Source organism: Miniopterus schreibersii (assembly GCF_964146895.1).
Source record: "Miniopterus schreibersii genome assembly, chromosome: 2".
NCBI lineage: Eukaryota > Metazoa > Chordata > Mammalia > Chiroptera > Miniopteridae > Miniopterus > Miniopterus schreibersii.
This window is the reverse complement of record NC_138102.1, coordinates 143,745,775-143,760,420: the sequence shown is the minus strand read 5'-3', so window position 1 is coordinate 143,760,420 and position 14,646 is coordinate 143,745,775. Positions and strand designations below refer to the sequence as shown.

Sequence of the window (14,646 nt, the reverse complement as noted above, 5' to 3'; positions counted from 1 at the left end):
TGGCGCCGGCGCCGGCGCCCATCGGCGGGATCTACTGGGCAATGTAGTTCGCCAAACATCTGAGCGGGCCGGGGAAGAGTTTTCAGTGGGTAGCCTTCCCGCAAAAGGTCCTCTCCCAGTGCCGGCTTCTTGGAATATGCTGGTCTTCCTAGAAACAGCATTTAATGATGACATGGCTTGTGGCTTACATCCCTTTGTGGAAAAGTGTTTTTACCAAAAAAATCTGTGAGGTAGATTATTAGTCCCATTTTATAGGTGTACAAACTAAGTTAGGTTACAGGTGTAGCGGAGTATTTCACAATGAAGGTGGAACTATTCATTGTGCAGGACTATCCCAGGTTTAGGAGGACATTTTAGCAACCCGCAAAGATAACCCCCAGTGAGATTGACAGCAACACAACCCTAGTGGGGGACTTTAACACCCCACTGTCAACACTGGACAGATGAAGACAAAAAGTCAACAGGGAAACACAGACCTTAAATGACTCACTAGACCTAATGGATTTAATTGACATTTATAGGACATTTCATCCCAAAGCAGGAGAATACACATTCTTCTTAAGTGCACATGGAACATTCTCAAAAATAGACCACATGTTAGGGCACAAGGCAAGTCTCTATAAATTCAAGAAGATTGAAATCATATCAAGCATCTTCTCAGATCATAATACCATGAAATAGAAATCAACCACTATTAAAAAACTCAAAAAGTTTTTAAAAAAGGCCGGGCGTGGCTCAGCGATTGAGCGTCGGCCTAGGATCCAGGCGATCGGGGTTCGATTCCCGGTCAGGGCACATGCTGATGTTGTGGGCTGCAGCTGATCAATGACTCTCTCATCATTGATGTTTCTGTCTCCCTCTCTCCCTCTCCTTTCCTCTCTCTGAAATCAATAAAGATTTTTTTTTTTTTTAAAAATTCAAAAATATTCAAACACATGGAGGCTAAATAGCATGCTATTAAACAATGAATGGGTTACCAATGAGATCAAGGAAGAAATCAAACACTTCATGGAAAAAATGAAAATGAACAGACAACAACCCCAAATCTATGGGACACAGCGAAAGCAGTCCTGAGAGGAAAATTCATAGCATTACAGGCCTATCTCAAGAAACAAGAAAAAGATCTAATGAACCACCTAACACAACAACTAAAAGAACTAGAATGAGAACAGCAAGAAAAGCCCCATGGAAGTAGAAGAAAGGAAATAATAAAGATCAGAGCAGAAATTAATGACATAGAGACTAAAAAAATAATACAAAAAAAAATCAATGAAACCAAGAGCTGGTTCTTTGAAAAGATAAATAAGATTGATGTGTCTTTAGCCAGACTCACCAAGAAACAAAGAGAGAGGGCCCAAATTTAAAAAATCAGAAATGAGAGAGGTGATATAACAACCAACCCAATAGAAATACAAAGGATTATAAGAAAATACTATGAGCAACTATATGCCAACAAATTGGACAACATGGGTGAAATGGACAAATTCCTAGAAGCATATAACCTTCCAAAGCTGAATCAAGAAGAGGCAGAAAACCTGAATAGACCAATAACAACTAATGAAATTGAAGCAGTAATCAAAAAACTCCCAGTAAACAAAAGTCCTGGACCAGATGGATTTACAGGAGAGTTTTACCAAACATTCAAAGAATTAAACACCTATTCTATTCAAACTATTCCAGAAAATTCAAGAGGAGGGAAAACTCCCAAACTCTTTTATGAGGCCAGCATCGTCCTACTCCCAAAACCAGATAAAGACACCACAAAGAAAGAAAATTACAGGCCAATATCCCTAATGAACATAGATGCTAAAATCCTCACTAAAATACTGGCAAACCGGATCCAGCAATACATTAAAAAGATCATACACCACGACCAAGTGGGATTTATTCTGGGGACACAAGGGTGGTACAACATCCACAAATCAATAAATGTGATACATCACATAAGCAAAATGAAGGACAAAAATCATATGATCTTATCAATAGATGCAGAAAAAGCATTCGACAAAATCCAGCACCCATTTCAGATAAAAACTCTCAGCAAAGTGGGAATAGAGGGATCATACCTCAACATAATAAAGGCCACATATGACAGACCTACAGCCAACATCATACTCAATGGTCAAAAACAAACCATTTCCTTCAAAAACAGGAACAAGACAGGGATGTCCACTTTCACCACTCTTATTCAACATAGTACTGGAAGTCCTTGCCACAGCCATCAGACAGGAAGAAAACATAAAAGTTATCTAAATTGGAAAGGAGAAAGTAAAACTGTCATTATTTGCAGATGACATGATATTGTACATAGAAAACCCTAAACACTCCATCAAAATACTACTAGATTTGATAAACAAATTTGGCAAGGTAGCTGGATACAAAATCAACATCCGGAAATCAATGGCATTCTTATACACTAACAATGAACTTTCAGAGAGAGAAACTAAAAAAACAATACCATTTACCATTGCAACTAAAAAAAAATGAGACACCTAGGAATAAACTTAACCAAGGATGTAAAAGACCTGTACTCGGAAAACTACGGGACACTGAAAAAAAACAATAGAGGAAGATATAAACAAGTGGAAGTATATACCATGCTCATGGATTGGAAGAATTAATATCATTAAAATGTCCATACTACCCAAAGCAATTAATAAATTCAAGGCAATTCCTATTAAAATACCAACAGCATATTTCACAGATCTAGAACAAACATTTCAAAAATTTATATGGAACCAAAAAAGACCCCAAATAGCTGCAGCCATCTTGAGAAAAAAGAACTGAGTGGAAGGGATCACATTACTGGACATCAAACTGTACTACAAAGCCATTGTAATCAAAATGGCCTGGAATTGGTACAACACCAGACATATAGACCAATGGAACAGAACAGAGACTCCAGAAATAGACCCACGCCATTATGGTCAGTTAATATTTGACAAAGGAGGCAAGAGCATCCAATGGAGTAAAAACAGTCTCTTCAATAAGTGGTGCTGGGAAAATTGGACAAATACATGCAAAAAACAAACAAACTAGACCACCAACTTTCACCATACACAAAAATAAACTCAAAATGGATAAAAGACTTAAATGTAAGTAGTGAAACCATAAAAATTCTGGAAGAAAACAGGCAGTAAAGTCAGACATCCCATGTAGTGGAATTTTCACTGATACATCTCCTAGGGCAAGAGAAACAAAAGAAAAAATAAGCAAATGGGACTACATCAAACTAAAAAGCTTCTGCACAGCAAAAGAAAACAGTCTCAAAATACAAAGGAACCTCATGGCCTGGGAAAACATATTTGCCAAGGATGTATCTGATAAGGGGCTAATTTCCAAAGTGTACAAAGAACTCATACTACTCAGCAAGAGAAAGACAAACAACCCAATTAGAAAATGGGCAAAGGACCTGAATAGACACTCCTCCAAAGAGGACATACAGATGGCCAAGAGACATATGAGAAAATGCTCAACGTCACTAATCATCAGAGAGATGCAAATTAAAACCACAATGAGGTATCACTTCACACCTGTCAGAATGGCTCCATCAACAAAACAACAAATGACATGTGCTGGTGAGGATGTGGAAAAAGGGGAGCCCTAGTACACTGCTGGTGGGAATTCAGACTGGTGCAGCCACTATGGAAAACAGTATGGAGGTTCCTCAAAAAATTAAAAATGGAGCTGCCTTTTGACCCAGTGATCCCACTTCTAGGAATATAGCCTAAGAATCCTGAAACACTAATCAGAAAGAATATATGCACCCCTATGTTCATAGCAGTGCAGTTTACAATAGCTAAGATCTGGAAACAGTTCAAGTACCCATCAATAGATGAGTGGATAAAAAAAGCTGTGGGACATTTACACCATGGAATACTATGCAGCTGTAAAGAAGGATTTTATACCCTTTGGGACAGTATGGATGGACCTGGAAAATATTATGCTAAGTGAAATAAGCCAGGCAGAGAAAGACAAACATCACATGATCTCACTTACATGTGGAATCTAAAGAACTTAATAAACTGATGAACAGAATAGATTCAATGACATGGAAGCATAGATCAGACTGACAAATGTCAGAGGGATGGAGGAGGGTGGGTGGGTGGAGGGGGAGAGATTAACCAAAGAATTTATATGCATATATGCACAACCCAAGGACACAGACAATGGTGGGGAGAGGGACTGGGGGGGGGGGGGGTGGAACGAGGTGGAATGGGTCATTGGGGAGAAAAAGGGACATCTGTAATATTTTAAACAAACAAACAAAAATATAACCCCCAGTGATTGTGACAACCCAAAATCAGGCCACACAAGGGATTCCAAGGGCCTCCAGGAAAGATGCTATCTCCTGGGCAGTGGCACTTGTTTTCTCAACACTCCAGATAGGACCCTGGCTTCCTCATTTTCTTGCCCTTTGGAATCTGGCCAGTTATTGGACTATCTTCATATTTTTCTTCTTCTTCATACCCCCCCGCCCCGAATCCTCCACTGGATTTTTTCCCCCCCAAACTGTATGTTCACTTTGTTTTCTTTGATCTTATCATTTATAATTCTCACCCCACGCCCACCCCCCAGCCAAACAAAAACCGAGCAACTTCTAGAATGGGTTTAAATAGATACCAGGAAGTATCTTAATGCCTCCTTCCTTCCCATTTTCCCATCATCAGCTTTTTATTTTATTTTATTTTTAAATATGTTTTATTAATTTCAGAGAGAGGAAGGGAGACAGAGAGAGAGAGACTGAAACATCAATAATAAGAGTCATCCACTGGCTGCCTCCCCCCACTCCCTCCCTACTGGAGACGGAGGCGAAACCCCTGCATGTGCCCTGAGTGGGAATCCGACCAAATCCAACCGTGATCTCCTCGTTCATGGGTCAAAGCTCAACCACTGAGCCACGCCAGTCGGCCCCCATCATCAGCTCTTTAAAAATCCTCACCCAAGGATATATTTACTGATTTGAGAGAGAAAGGAAGGGAGAGAAAGAGAGAGAGAGACATCACATGTTCCGCAACTTGGGATGGAACCAGAAACCTTTTGGTGTATAAGACAAAGACGACATTCCAACTGTGCCACCCAGCCAGGCAGCTTTTTTGTTTCAATTCCATATGGCTATAGGGCTTTTCTCTCTGAATATATGTTCAGTTCTCCTCAAGTAGGGCCTCAGGATAGACCCAAACAATCCCAAAGTCCTGAGCATCGTGCACAGTTGCCCAAGGGAGAGGTACCCTTCTGCGCTTCTAGTTCTGCAGTCTTGGACCTGCAGCAGAATTCTACCTGAGACAGAACTGAAGGGGAAGTAGTCTATTATGTGTAATTCACCCAGTGAACACTGGAGGGCCATCCAGTCACAAAATGGAACCCCAACTAACAATCAGATGAAAGCTGTTGCCGAATCTTTAAGAGAGCAGTTATTTACTGAAAATCTTCTAAGTGCCCAACTCTGTGCTGGACATTTAACTTACATTACTTATATTATTGAGTTCTAATAACAGTATGGGATGGGTATTACCTCCACTTTACTGATAAGATTGTGGCCCCCAAAAATTAATTATGCCTTCAAGGGCCACATATTTAAAAGAATGAAGCCAGGATTCAACTTCAGAGTCCATGCTCTTTCCTTATATCCAGATAACCATTCATCATCATCTTTAAAAATGGGTAAATAATTGAAACCCAGAAAAGTGATGAAGCTTGTCCAAGTTCATAGTGGCAGTCCCCTAATACTTGTGCACACCTCTCTCATAAATGATACATGTAATACACTGAGCTGAAAAGATGCTTGTTTGGCTCAGCCAGCATGGCTCAGTGGTTAAGCATCTACCTATGAACAAGGAAGTCCTGGTTCAATTCCCAGTCAGGGCACGTGCCCAGGTTGCAGGCTCCATCCCCAAGGGGGGCGTGCAGGAGGCAGCCAATCAATGACTCTCTCTCATCACTGGTGTTTCTCTCTCTCTCTCTCCCTTTCTCCCTGAAATCAATAAAAACATATTTTTTTTAAAAAAGAAAAAGATACTTGTCTGTGCCTGCCGGTATGGCTCAGTTGGTTGAGTGGCACCCCATGCACCAGGAGATCACAGGCTCATTTCCCATTCATGACAGGTGCCCAGATTGTGGCTCAATCCCCACTGGGGGGAGGAGGTGGCCAATTGGTGTTTCTATCTCTCCTTCTCCCTTTCTCTCTAAAACCAATTTTTTTTTACAAACATATTTAAAAGATTCTTGTCCTAACCTGCTAGTTCTTTCACAAACATGCACCTTTGGAGATGGAGACAGAGGGACTATGCTCTAGTGAGGACTGGTAGGGTCCCCTTTTTAGGTACAACGTGGCTAGCAGTAATGGGCCATGGGATTATAGTTAACATTGAGACTCCGTTTGAATCTTGATTCCAGTTCCACTACATAAAAGCAGTATGGCCTCATGCAAGTTATGTGGTATCTCTGGTTTTTCTATTTCCTCATTTATAAAATAGTAATAATACTATAACTTGCCTCACAGGGTAGAATAGTAGAGCAGTGAAAAGTGCATGTTCTGGAGCCAGGTTGCCTGGATTTGCATCCAGGTTCTACCACTTTCTGGCTGTGTGACCTTGGGCACATAAACTAATTTCTCTGAACCTGTTTCCTTGTCTGTTAAAATGAGGTAGATAGTACTCCATAGGAATAAATAACATATAAAGAACTCATAAGCATCTCTGACCCACAGTAAACATTTAACAAATGTTAGCTATTATCATTTATGAGATTAAAGGTGATAATGTTGGTAAAGTTATCAGCATAGTGCTGAGCACACAGTAAGTACTCAATACCTAGTAGCTTGCTATTTTCAGCACACTATAATTGGAAAAAAGAGCTATAAGTCACTGAAGAAAAGGGAAGCTAAGGCCCTTGAGGTGCCATCAACAGGCAATGGAATTGGAAGGTGAAGAAAGCAGAAAACATCATCTCTCTTTGAACTTACAGACCAGAACTCCAGGACCCTCCCAAACTTGGCTTCAGTATGTCTATCTGCAGGGGTTGAGATCTCAGCAGCTTGGATCCTCTGATTTCACCAAACCTATCTCTCCTCTAGACTCTCTGGGGCAATGTTTCTCAACCAGGAGTGATTTTGCCCCAGGGGACATTTAGCAATATCTGGAATCATTTTTGGTTATGACAACTGGGGGAGGGGGGGTGCTACTGACATCTAACAGGTAGAGGCCAGGGATGCTAAACCTCCTCCAATGCTCAGGACAGCACCCACAGCAAACATTATCTAGTCTAAAATGTTTTTAGATCCAAGTTTGAGAAATCCTGCCCTCAGGCTAAGGAGATCTTCAGTGGCTTACTAGGACTTGTGTGGGGTTGGGGGTTAGGTGGGGTTGGGAGGAGAGGGAGGAGATCTTGTTGGAGGTACCCGGAACAGTGGAGGCAGCCACCCTGCATCCCACAGAAGGGGTCCCAGTGCAGCTTTTTCCTCATAATTAATGACCAAAGGAAACATAAAGAAACTAAGAAAATGGAGCCAACTTCTTTATATGTTATATTTTTCATTAATAAATAGGTTTTCTTCTTTAAACACAGAACATATAACAGATTGAAACATCCCCCCTCCCCCCATTCCAAAGACAAGAGTCTATAAAACAAATGCCAGCTGTACTGCCCTAAGGGCAGAAAAAGTCTGGTGACCCCCACCCAGCCCTGCCCCCTGCAGCACCACCACCCCCACACTGCAAGAGAAGGGGGTCCAGGGCTTCTCCCTTGGACCCTGGGGACTTAGGTGAGAAGCATGTGAATGTATAATGTCACCTCTCCATGAGGCATGGGCTATGCGAAGATGAGGTTTCCTTCTCCTTGGCTCTGACCAGCTCCTGCCCTTCTGAATTCAGTTATGAAGCACCTGGGCTCAGCTCCCAAGGGAGCTGCCTCCTTGCTTCCCCACTCTCCACTCCTCTGTGGCCTCCTCAGAGGGGAAGGGAAGGGCTCAGGGCCCCCTCCCATCCCCTGGCCTGCATGGGAACGCTGGGTGGAAGAGGCATGATGCTGAAGGTGAAACTCCTGTGGGCCCCTGAGCCCATGAGGCCAGCATGCCCCCTACACCCCACACCTTTCCTTTGGGGCACTGGGGCAGCTGCCCCCTCCACGGCCTAGCGCCTGGCTTGGGGTGTGATGGTTCTTTCTCAGTGTCAGGTCCTCAAGCCGGGCCTGGCTCTTTGCTCGTCCCATTCTTGTCTCCTTCCAAGCCCTCATCGTGGCAGTCTGAAAAACTCGTTGTCCAGTGTCCTCAACAGTCTCATCCTCCCTCTCCCCGCGCCTCTGCAACCCAAGGGAGGAAGTGGGAGGTTGTCTCCCCTCTCCAACCCCCACTTCACATAATGGAACAGCTTTTGGCCTTTTCCTTCTTGAAGGTAGAAGAGATGAGTTCAGAACGACTAGGGAGGTGGAGCAGTCGCTTGGAGAAGCTTCGGACAGGGCTCTTCGGGGGCATCGGGCTGGGCTTGTTCAGACACACCATGGATGCCGTCCGGAAGATGCTGTGGATACTCTTCTCCGAGGTGAAAGCCGAGCCTTCCAGGTAGATTTCCGCACCCAGCTGCTTGGCTATTGCACAGCCCTGCAGGGGGAGGGGGAGTGAGATCACCAATGCAGCAGTCCAAAAGGCTCTGAAACACTGCCTCCTGTGGTTCGTGGTACTCCCCGGAGCTACTCCAGATGGGCCCCAACTGCCAGTCTCCCACCACCCCCCTCTGCTAATTATCTTCTGAAGGTGAAGCCTGACAGCACCTTAGAATCACCTGGGACACTTTTAAAACCATTTTGATGCCCGAACAAGTAAATCAGAATGTCTGGGGGTAGGGCCTAGGCATTAGCGTTTTTAAAAGCTCACTAGATGAGTCTAATGTGAAACACTGGTTTAAAAGAAATGAACCTTTACTTCCATGTGCATAAGAAATTATCCAGGGAGCCCGGCCGGGCGTGGCTCAGAGGTTAAGCATCGACCTAGGACCCAGGCAATCAGGGTTCGATTCCCGGTCAGGGCACATGCCCGGGTTGTGGGCTTGATCAATGACTCTTTCATCATTGATGTTTCTCTCTCTCTCTCTCTCTCTCTCCCTCTCCTTTCCTCTCTCTGAAATCAATAAAGATATATTTTTAAAAAACAACAAAAAAACCCCAGAAATTATCCAGGGATTTCAGTAAAAATGCAATTCCCATATCTTTCTCCCAGATATGGATCCAGGAATTCTAATAAGCACCTCTAGTGATTCTAATGCAGGTGGTGCACCAAAAACAATCTGAGAAACACAGGAACGGCTCACCTGCTGACCTATAGCATAAATCTGAGTAAATGAGTATCGCCTCTGTCCAGGTGACTAGTTGCTGATTATAGATGGCCCCCCAGAATACCAATTCTCTCTTGCCATTGTGAGAGAGTTTGACCAAGGGCCACATTTCAAATCCTTTGCCTATAGCCTTCTCCAGCCCACCCTTAACACACAATGGTGTTCACACACCTGCTCATATGAGATGGGTGCCTGCTTCTGGTGGGACAGCTCCATCAGAGTGCTCAGGTCTGTTCGCAGGTCTGTCTTGCAGCCAATAAGCAAAACACGGGTGCTGGGACAATAATCTAGGATTTCCGTCCTCCACTGAAGAGCCACACAAGGTTAGGGGGAAGGAAGGAGGAAGGACAATCAGTGGATGACAGATACCCAGGGAAGCCCAGTTGGCAACAACACATACACCGTACAGCTTATTACCAGCCCAGCCATCCCTCTGAGTCACAGCATCGCCACTGCACACATTACATCATCTTCCAGTCTGTGAGGACTTTGGGGCCACAGGAATGCTGCCCCAAGAGCCTGTCCCCTCATTCAACAGCCCAGTCACCAGAGAAAGCACTGGGGTAAATCTCTTCCCACTCTCTGCCAAGCTTATGAGCCTGGATCTGGGTCCTCAATCCAGTCAAAGGGCTCCACAAGTCCAGAAAGCCAGGAGGAAGCCAACCAGTCTCTTCCCAAGGGAAGGAAATAGGCCCAGAGCCTTCTCAGAAACTAGGCTAGTTCCACAAGGCATCCTGGGACTCCTCAGTATGGTCGGATTTTGCCACCCAGACCTAGGGATTTCCTATCAGCAGTTCTGCTCAGGCCTGCCTGGTTTGTCCAGTCCCAGTGGGCCCGGGATCAAAGTCTATAGAAGTTGCCTCCAAAAGATTCTCTGACTCTCAATCCTTCACTTCCTGAGTCTTCACCACCACCCTCCTTTGCTGGGCCTCTGGCAGAGTAGTATAGGACAGGGACAGGGGCAGGAGATCTGGGTTCTAGTCCCAGAGCTACAGCTAATGGTGTGGCCTTAGGCAAATTTCTTCCTTCCCTGGCCTCAGTTTCTTTCTGTTACACAAGAGGATTAGATGACAAGGTCCTCAAGGTTCCTTTCTGTTCTCAAGCTGAGCTAGAGATTGTAGAGTTTATCCAGACCTACCTTCTTGAGTGCACTATCCACGGTCTCTGGGCGGCTGATATCAAAGCACAGTAATACTGCATCAGAGTCGCTGTAGCAGAGTGGACGGACATTGTCATAGTAGGGAGATCCTGTTGTAGGGGAGAAAGAGCTGATAATGAGCCATGGCATTTTCCCTCCTCTACAGGCCTAAACCCAAAGAGCACTGGGAATGCCATTCTTGGTCCCTTAGGTTAGTTGGCCCCACCTATCTCCCAAGGGAAGCTTCTGCAGCATGGAAGCTGGGGAGCTGACCACCTGCCAGAAGGCAGTGCAAGAATATAATTTTCTTTAGCCCTGAAAAAGGGAAAGGGGGAAAAATATAAGGGCGGTAGAGCATAATATGACCCTGTCTGGGTTTCCTACTGTGGGCTTAATTTAAGGGCTGCTAGTTCTCTGAGTCCCATAGGAGGGTGCTCCTGCCCCTGCAGAAACCAGGGCTTGTTTAGGGTCTCCTCTTTTCTAGAGTCTGTGGCTGCCCAACCTCTGCCCCCTTCTTCTGCTCCAAGGTTCTCCCCAAGGAAGAAACAAACCTGCCTGTTATATAACTGGCTGCCCTGCTTGTTTGCCATGGGGTCAGAACTCTAAGAGGCTGGAGGGATTCAGTGCCCTGCTCTTCCTCTACCCAAATCAGCTTACACTGAAAAGGGCAAAAAGAAAGCTGCAGCCCCTATCCCCCCCAGATCTCAGGGAGACAGTCTCAAAGATAGCAGCACCCATAGCTGGGGATTTAGAGTAAGGGTCCTTCACTGGGAGGGCAGTAGGCAATGCAGACCCAGGTGGTCTCATATGGGAGAATGCCAGGAGCTGAGCCTGCCCCCCTCCACCCTGGGAAGGAACAGTAGCAGATTTGGAACCCAGACAATCCGTGCTCAGAATAGCAAGCAGCCCCTCTCTCTGCACCACAATTGCCATGGAAACTGGGGGGAATCCAAGTGGGGAGGGGGTTGGTTGTTAAAAAAAAAAAAAAAAAAAGTAAAGGGGAGTTGGGATAGCTGCCTGCTCTTTCAGCAATCTGCCACCATCCCCTCTCTGAGGTGGGGTCTATCACCGCAGCACTGAGCAGAGGGAGCACTGCAGCACTGGGAAGGGGGAGGGGAGGAGGCCTCCATTCTGGCTCCATGCAATCCCCCTCCCCTAAGACCAGCAAGTGAATAACAGGAGCAGGTTTCACCCTGGCCCCAATGTTGGGAAGCCCCATCCCACACTCAGCTGCCACTTCCTCCTTCCTCATGGGCAACTAATTTGAAAGAGGGAGTATGAGGATGCTTGATAGCCTACAGCCTTTTGGAAATTGGAGGGTGGGATGGGGTGGGGTGGGGATTCGACATAGGAAATGGAGACCACCTTGCTGATTTTCCATTATCTGGATTGGAATTCAAAGGCTGCATTCTGGCTGTGGGAGGAAGGAGGAAGCAGCAGGAAGTAATGGTGGGGAGGGGGGAGTGGCGCTTTGGGGCGGTGGTAGTGGAAAGAGACAAGCTGCAGTAAGATCCTGGGAAGATTGAAAGGTGGGCAGGGTACAGCAAATGCAAAAGCATACATCATGCAGCCAACTGCGTGCCAGTCGGATCCAGCCAGCACAGTGCAGTCCAGGATAACCAGCACCCTGCCTCCCAACCCCTGGAACTGCAGCTGAGAAAGCAGAGCAGGTTGAGGAATTTTTGTTTTGCCATGTTTTTGGGGGGGAGGGGGAAGCAAGGGGAAGTCTCATTTTCTGTTTACCTATCCCATCCCCTACCCCAAATCTTTTCAGGCCTCAAAATTGGATCATGGTAACAACAGCTCTTTGGAGAAGCTGGACAGTATATTTATTGTATGTAACAGGAAACCCCTAGTGATTTATATAGTTCCTCTTTAAACTCAGCCTGAATATACATTTTTAGAGAGGAGTGGATTTTCTTTCTCCTATTCCTGGCTTTTAGTCCTTAATTACAACTCTGAACCCAGTCTATTTAAAAAGGATAGGGGTAAGGAGATAATGGGCTGGGGTCAAAATCAATGCAAGGGATAGCCTAGCACTGAGGGTTTGGGGTTGAGAGGCTGGAAAGATATTGCTTCCTACATCCCAGAAAGACAGGGCACTTCTACCTCAGCCCAGTTTGGGGAAAATGGTCAGAGCCAACACTCCCCCTCCTGCCACTATCTACAATGTGACTGCCCCATATTAAGCCATCTCCCCACCCTCCAAAGCATCAGTGATGCATCACTTCAGCCCTGAGCCGCAGCGGTATGACCAGCGGTATGACGAGTGGAACTGAGCTGCGGCAGGCGGACAGCGGTGGCCCTGCCTGCCCGCTGAGCCGAGGTGGAATGCAGGAGAGAAAACTGAATCGGGAGCAGTATTTCCCCCCAAGCAGGCTTGTCTCCCTGCCTCAACTACAACTGCCTCCAGCAGCACTGCCTCTGCCTTATCTGGCTTTGCTCTGGGGCAGTAAAGCCTCTGTGTGTGTGTGTGTGTGTGTGTCAGGGCAGTAAAGCCTCTGTGTGTGTGTGTGTGTGTGTGTGTGTGTGTAGTAAAGCCTGTGTGTGTGTGTGTGTGTGTGTGTGTGTCAGGGCAGTAAAGCCTCTGTGTGTGTGTGTGTCTCGGGGCGTGAAAACGGAGAAGCCCTGTGTGACTGCCCCCAAGAAATATTCAGGGATTCATTCACTTCACCATCCAGCCCTCTGAAGGATGGAGCTAGACCCAGAGAAATGAGTGGCTTCTGAGGTTCTTCCATTCTGCACTCCTGGACCAGCCAACTGAGTTGACCAGGCCCCTCCCCCTAAACCCAACCAAGGAATCTTCAGGTCCCCTTCTTTTAGTTTCCTGGCAAGCACCATACTACTCCCCATCAGAGGGGAAAACAACTGCAAAAAATCAGCAGCTGCAGCAGCCCACTGGAGGTGGGAAGGGGGCATTTGGGGCCAGCAGACTTACCTGAGGTGTCCCAGAGACTAAGCTCCACTCTCTGTTCCTCTGTCTCCAAGCAGGCTGTGTAATTCTCAAACACGGTGGGCACATATGTCTGTGAAAAGAGAGGAACTATTCATACCCTGGGCCCCCTGCCCTCTAGTTAGTACTGGCTACACAAAAAGCCACTTACCCTAGTGAGATGCCAAAGTGGCCAGGAGGGGATACCTGGGGCAGGAGGCAGGGGCATGTAGAGGAATGGGCACTTCGCTCCATCAAATTAAGATATGGGAATGACTTTCAACCAGGGACAAGCCCCCCATATTTTAGATGGTCAGGGGCACGGACACACACAATTCCTCTCATCCCCAGATTTGTCTGTCTCCCAATTTCAGAGTCACAAGTCAATTCTGGCTCTTTATGGTCTCCCCACAAGCCCCCTGGACCAGGTCAGCAGAAAGGAGCAGCAGGAGGCTGCCGGGAGCTATGCTCACAGAACCTTGGAGGTTGGGGTGAAGGGGCGGGCAGGTATTGTGTCAAGAAACCCCGGCTTCTCAAATGCCTCCAGTCCCCTCTCCCGAGAGCAGGCTCCGGGACGAAGGGAGGTAGGAGGGGACTCGATCGGGGCCTATGGGTGAAGAGGTGAGGAGGAGCCAGCGGGGCGGCAGAAGTGGAACAGGTCTCAGGGGGAAGCTAAGGCAGGGCGGTCTTCCAGCCAGAAAGCGGCTGAGGGCAGGGCGGAGTGGGGTGGGGTGCAGTGGAGAAAGGAAAACAGCTCCCCGGACAGGTGGGCATCTACCCCCGGGGCAGGCGAGCAGGCAGGCGAGGAGAAAAGCTGGCCAGGGGCGGACGAGCAGCTCACCTCGGGGTAGCAGTCCTTCGCTAACACCTGTAACATCGCTGTCTTCCCACACTGAACGTCCCCCACCAGGACGAGCTTACATCTGGCCACGACTGGCTGGGCGGCCCGTCTTTCCTTCATGGCTGCAGCCTCCGCGGGACTCGGACTCTGGTTCAGAGAGGAGAGGGCTGCGCCAGGTGCGTCTCAAAACAAACCTAGACGGATTCCCTGCCTCGCTCCAACTGAACAGGAGGCCGGCACAGCCCCTTTATATCGGCCTGGATGAGCCAATCACAAGAGGAGGCGGACTCTGTCACGGCCAATCCCTAAGGTGGGATCTCCTCCAGCAGCCAATGGTAGGAGGATCTGAGTCAGCGCCCTCTTCCTCCCTTTCTTTTCTCTTAAAGCTGCACCTTCCTCTGAAAGGGGA

At 46.8% G+C, this 14,646-nt stretch overlaps 1 protein-coding gene across 1 annotated transcript; it reads right to left on the bottom strand.

Annotated features, from left to right (window-relative positions):
* Positions 1 to 7,489: 7,489 nt before the first annotated feature.
* RND1 (Rho family GTPase 1) lies at positions 7,490 to 14,461 on the bottom strand. The gene is made up of 5 exons (XM_081127068.1): positions 14,238 to 14,461; positions 13,403 to 13,490; positions 10,465 to 10,574; positions 9,498 to 9,632; positions 7,490 to 8,596 (listed from the first exon to the last, which is right to left on the bottom strand). Exons 1-5 carry the CDS (start codon positions 14,355 to 14,357, stop codon positions 8,351 to 8,353), a joined length of 699 nt encoding a protein of 232 aa, XP_080983194.1. The 5' UTR covers positions 14,358 to 14,461; the 3' UTR covers positions 7,490 to 8,350.
* Between the last annotated feature and the right edge of the window lie 185 nt (positions 14,462 to 14,646).

Bases quoted from the DNA above. Each gene is read 5' to 3' on its own strand.
- RND1 (XM_081127068.1), bottom strand. From the start codon at position 14,357: ATGAAGGAAAGACGGGCCGCCCAGCCAGTCGTGGCCAGATGTAAGCTC. The intron at 10,575-13,402 runs GTAAGTCTGCTG...CCCCTACAACAG, and splicing joins TAGTCTCTGGGACACCTCAG to GATCTCCCTACTATGACAAT. The intron at 9,633-10,464 runs GTAGGTCTGGAT...GTGGCTCTTCAG, and splicing joins TGGATAGTGCACTCAAGAAG to TGGAGGACGGAAATCCTAGA.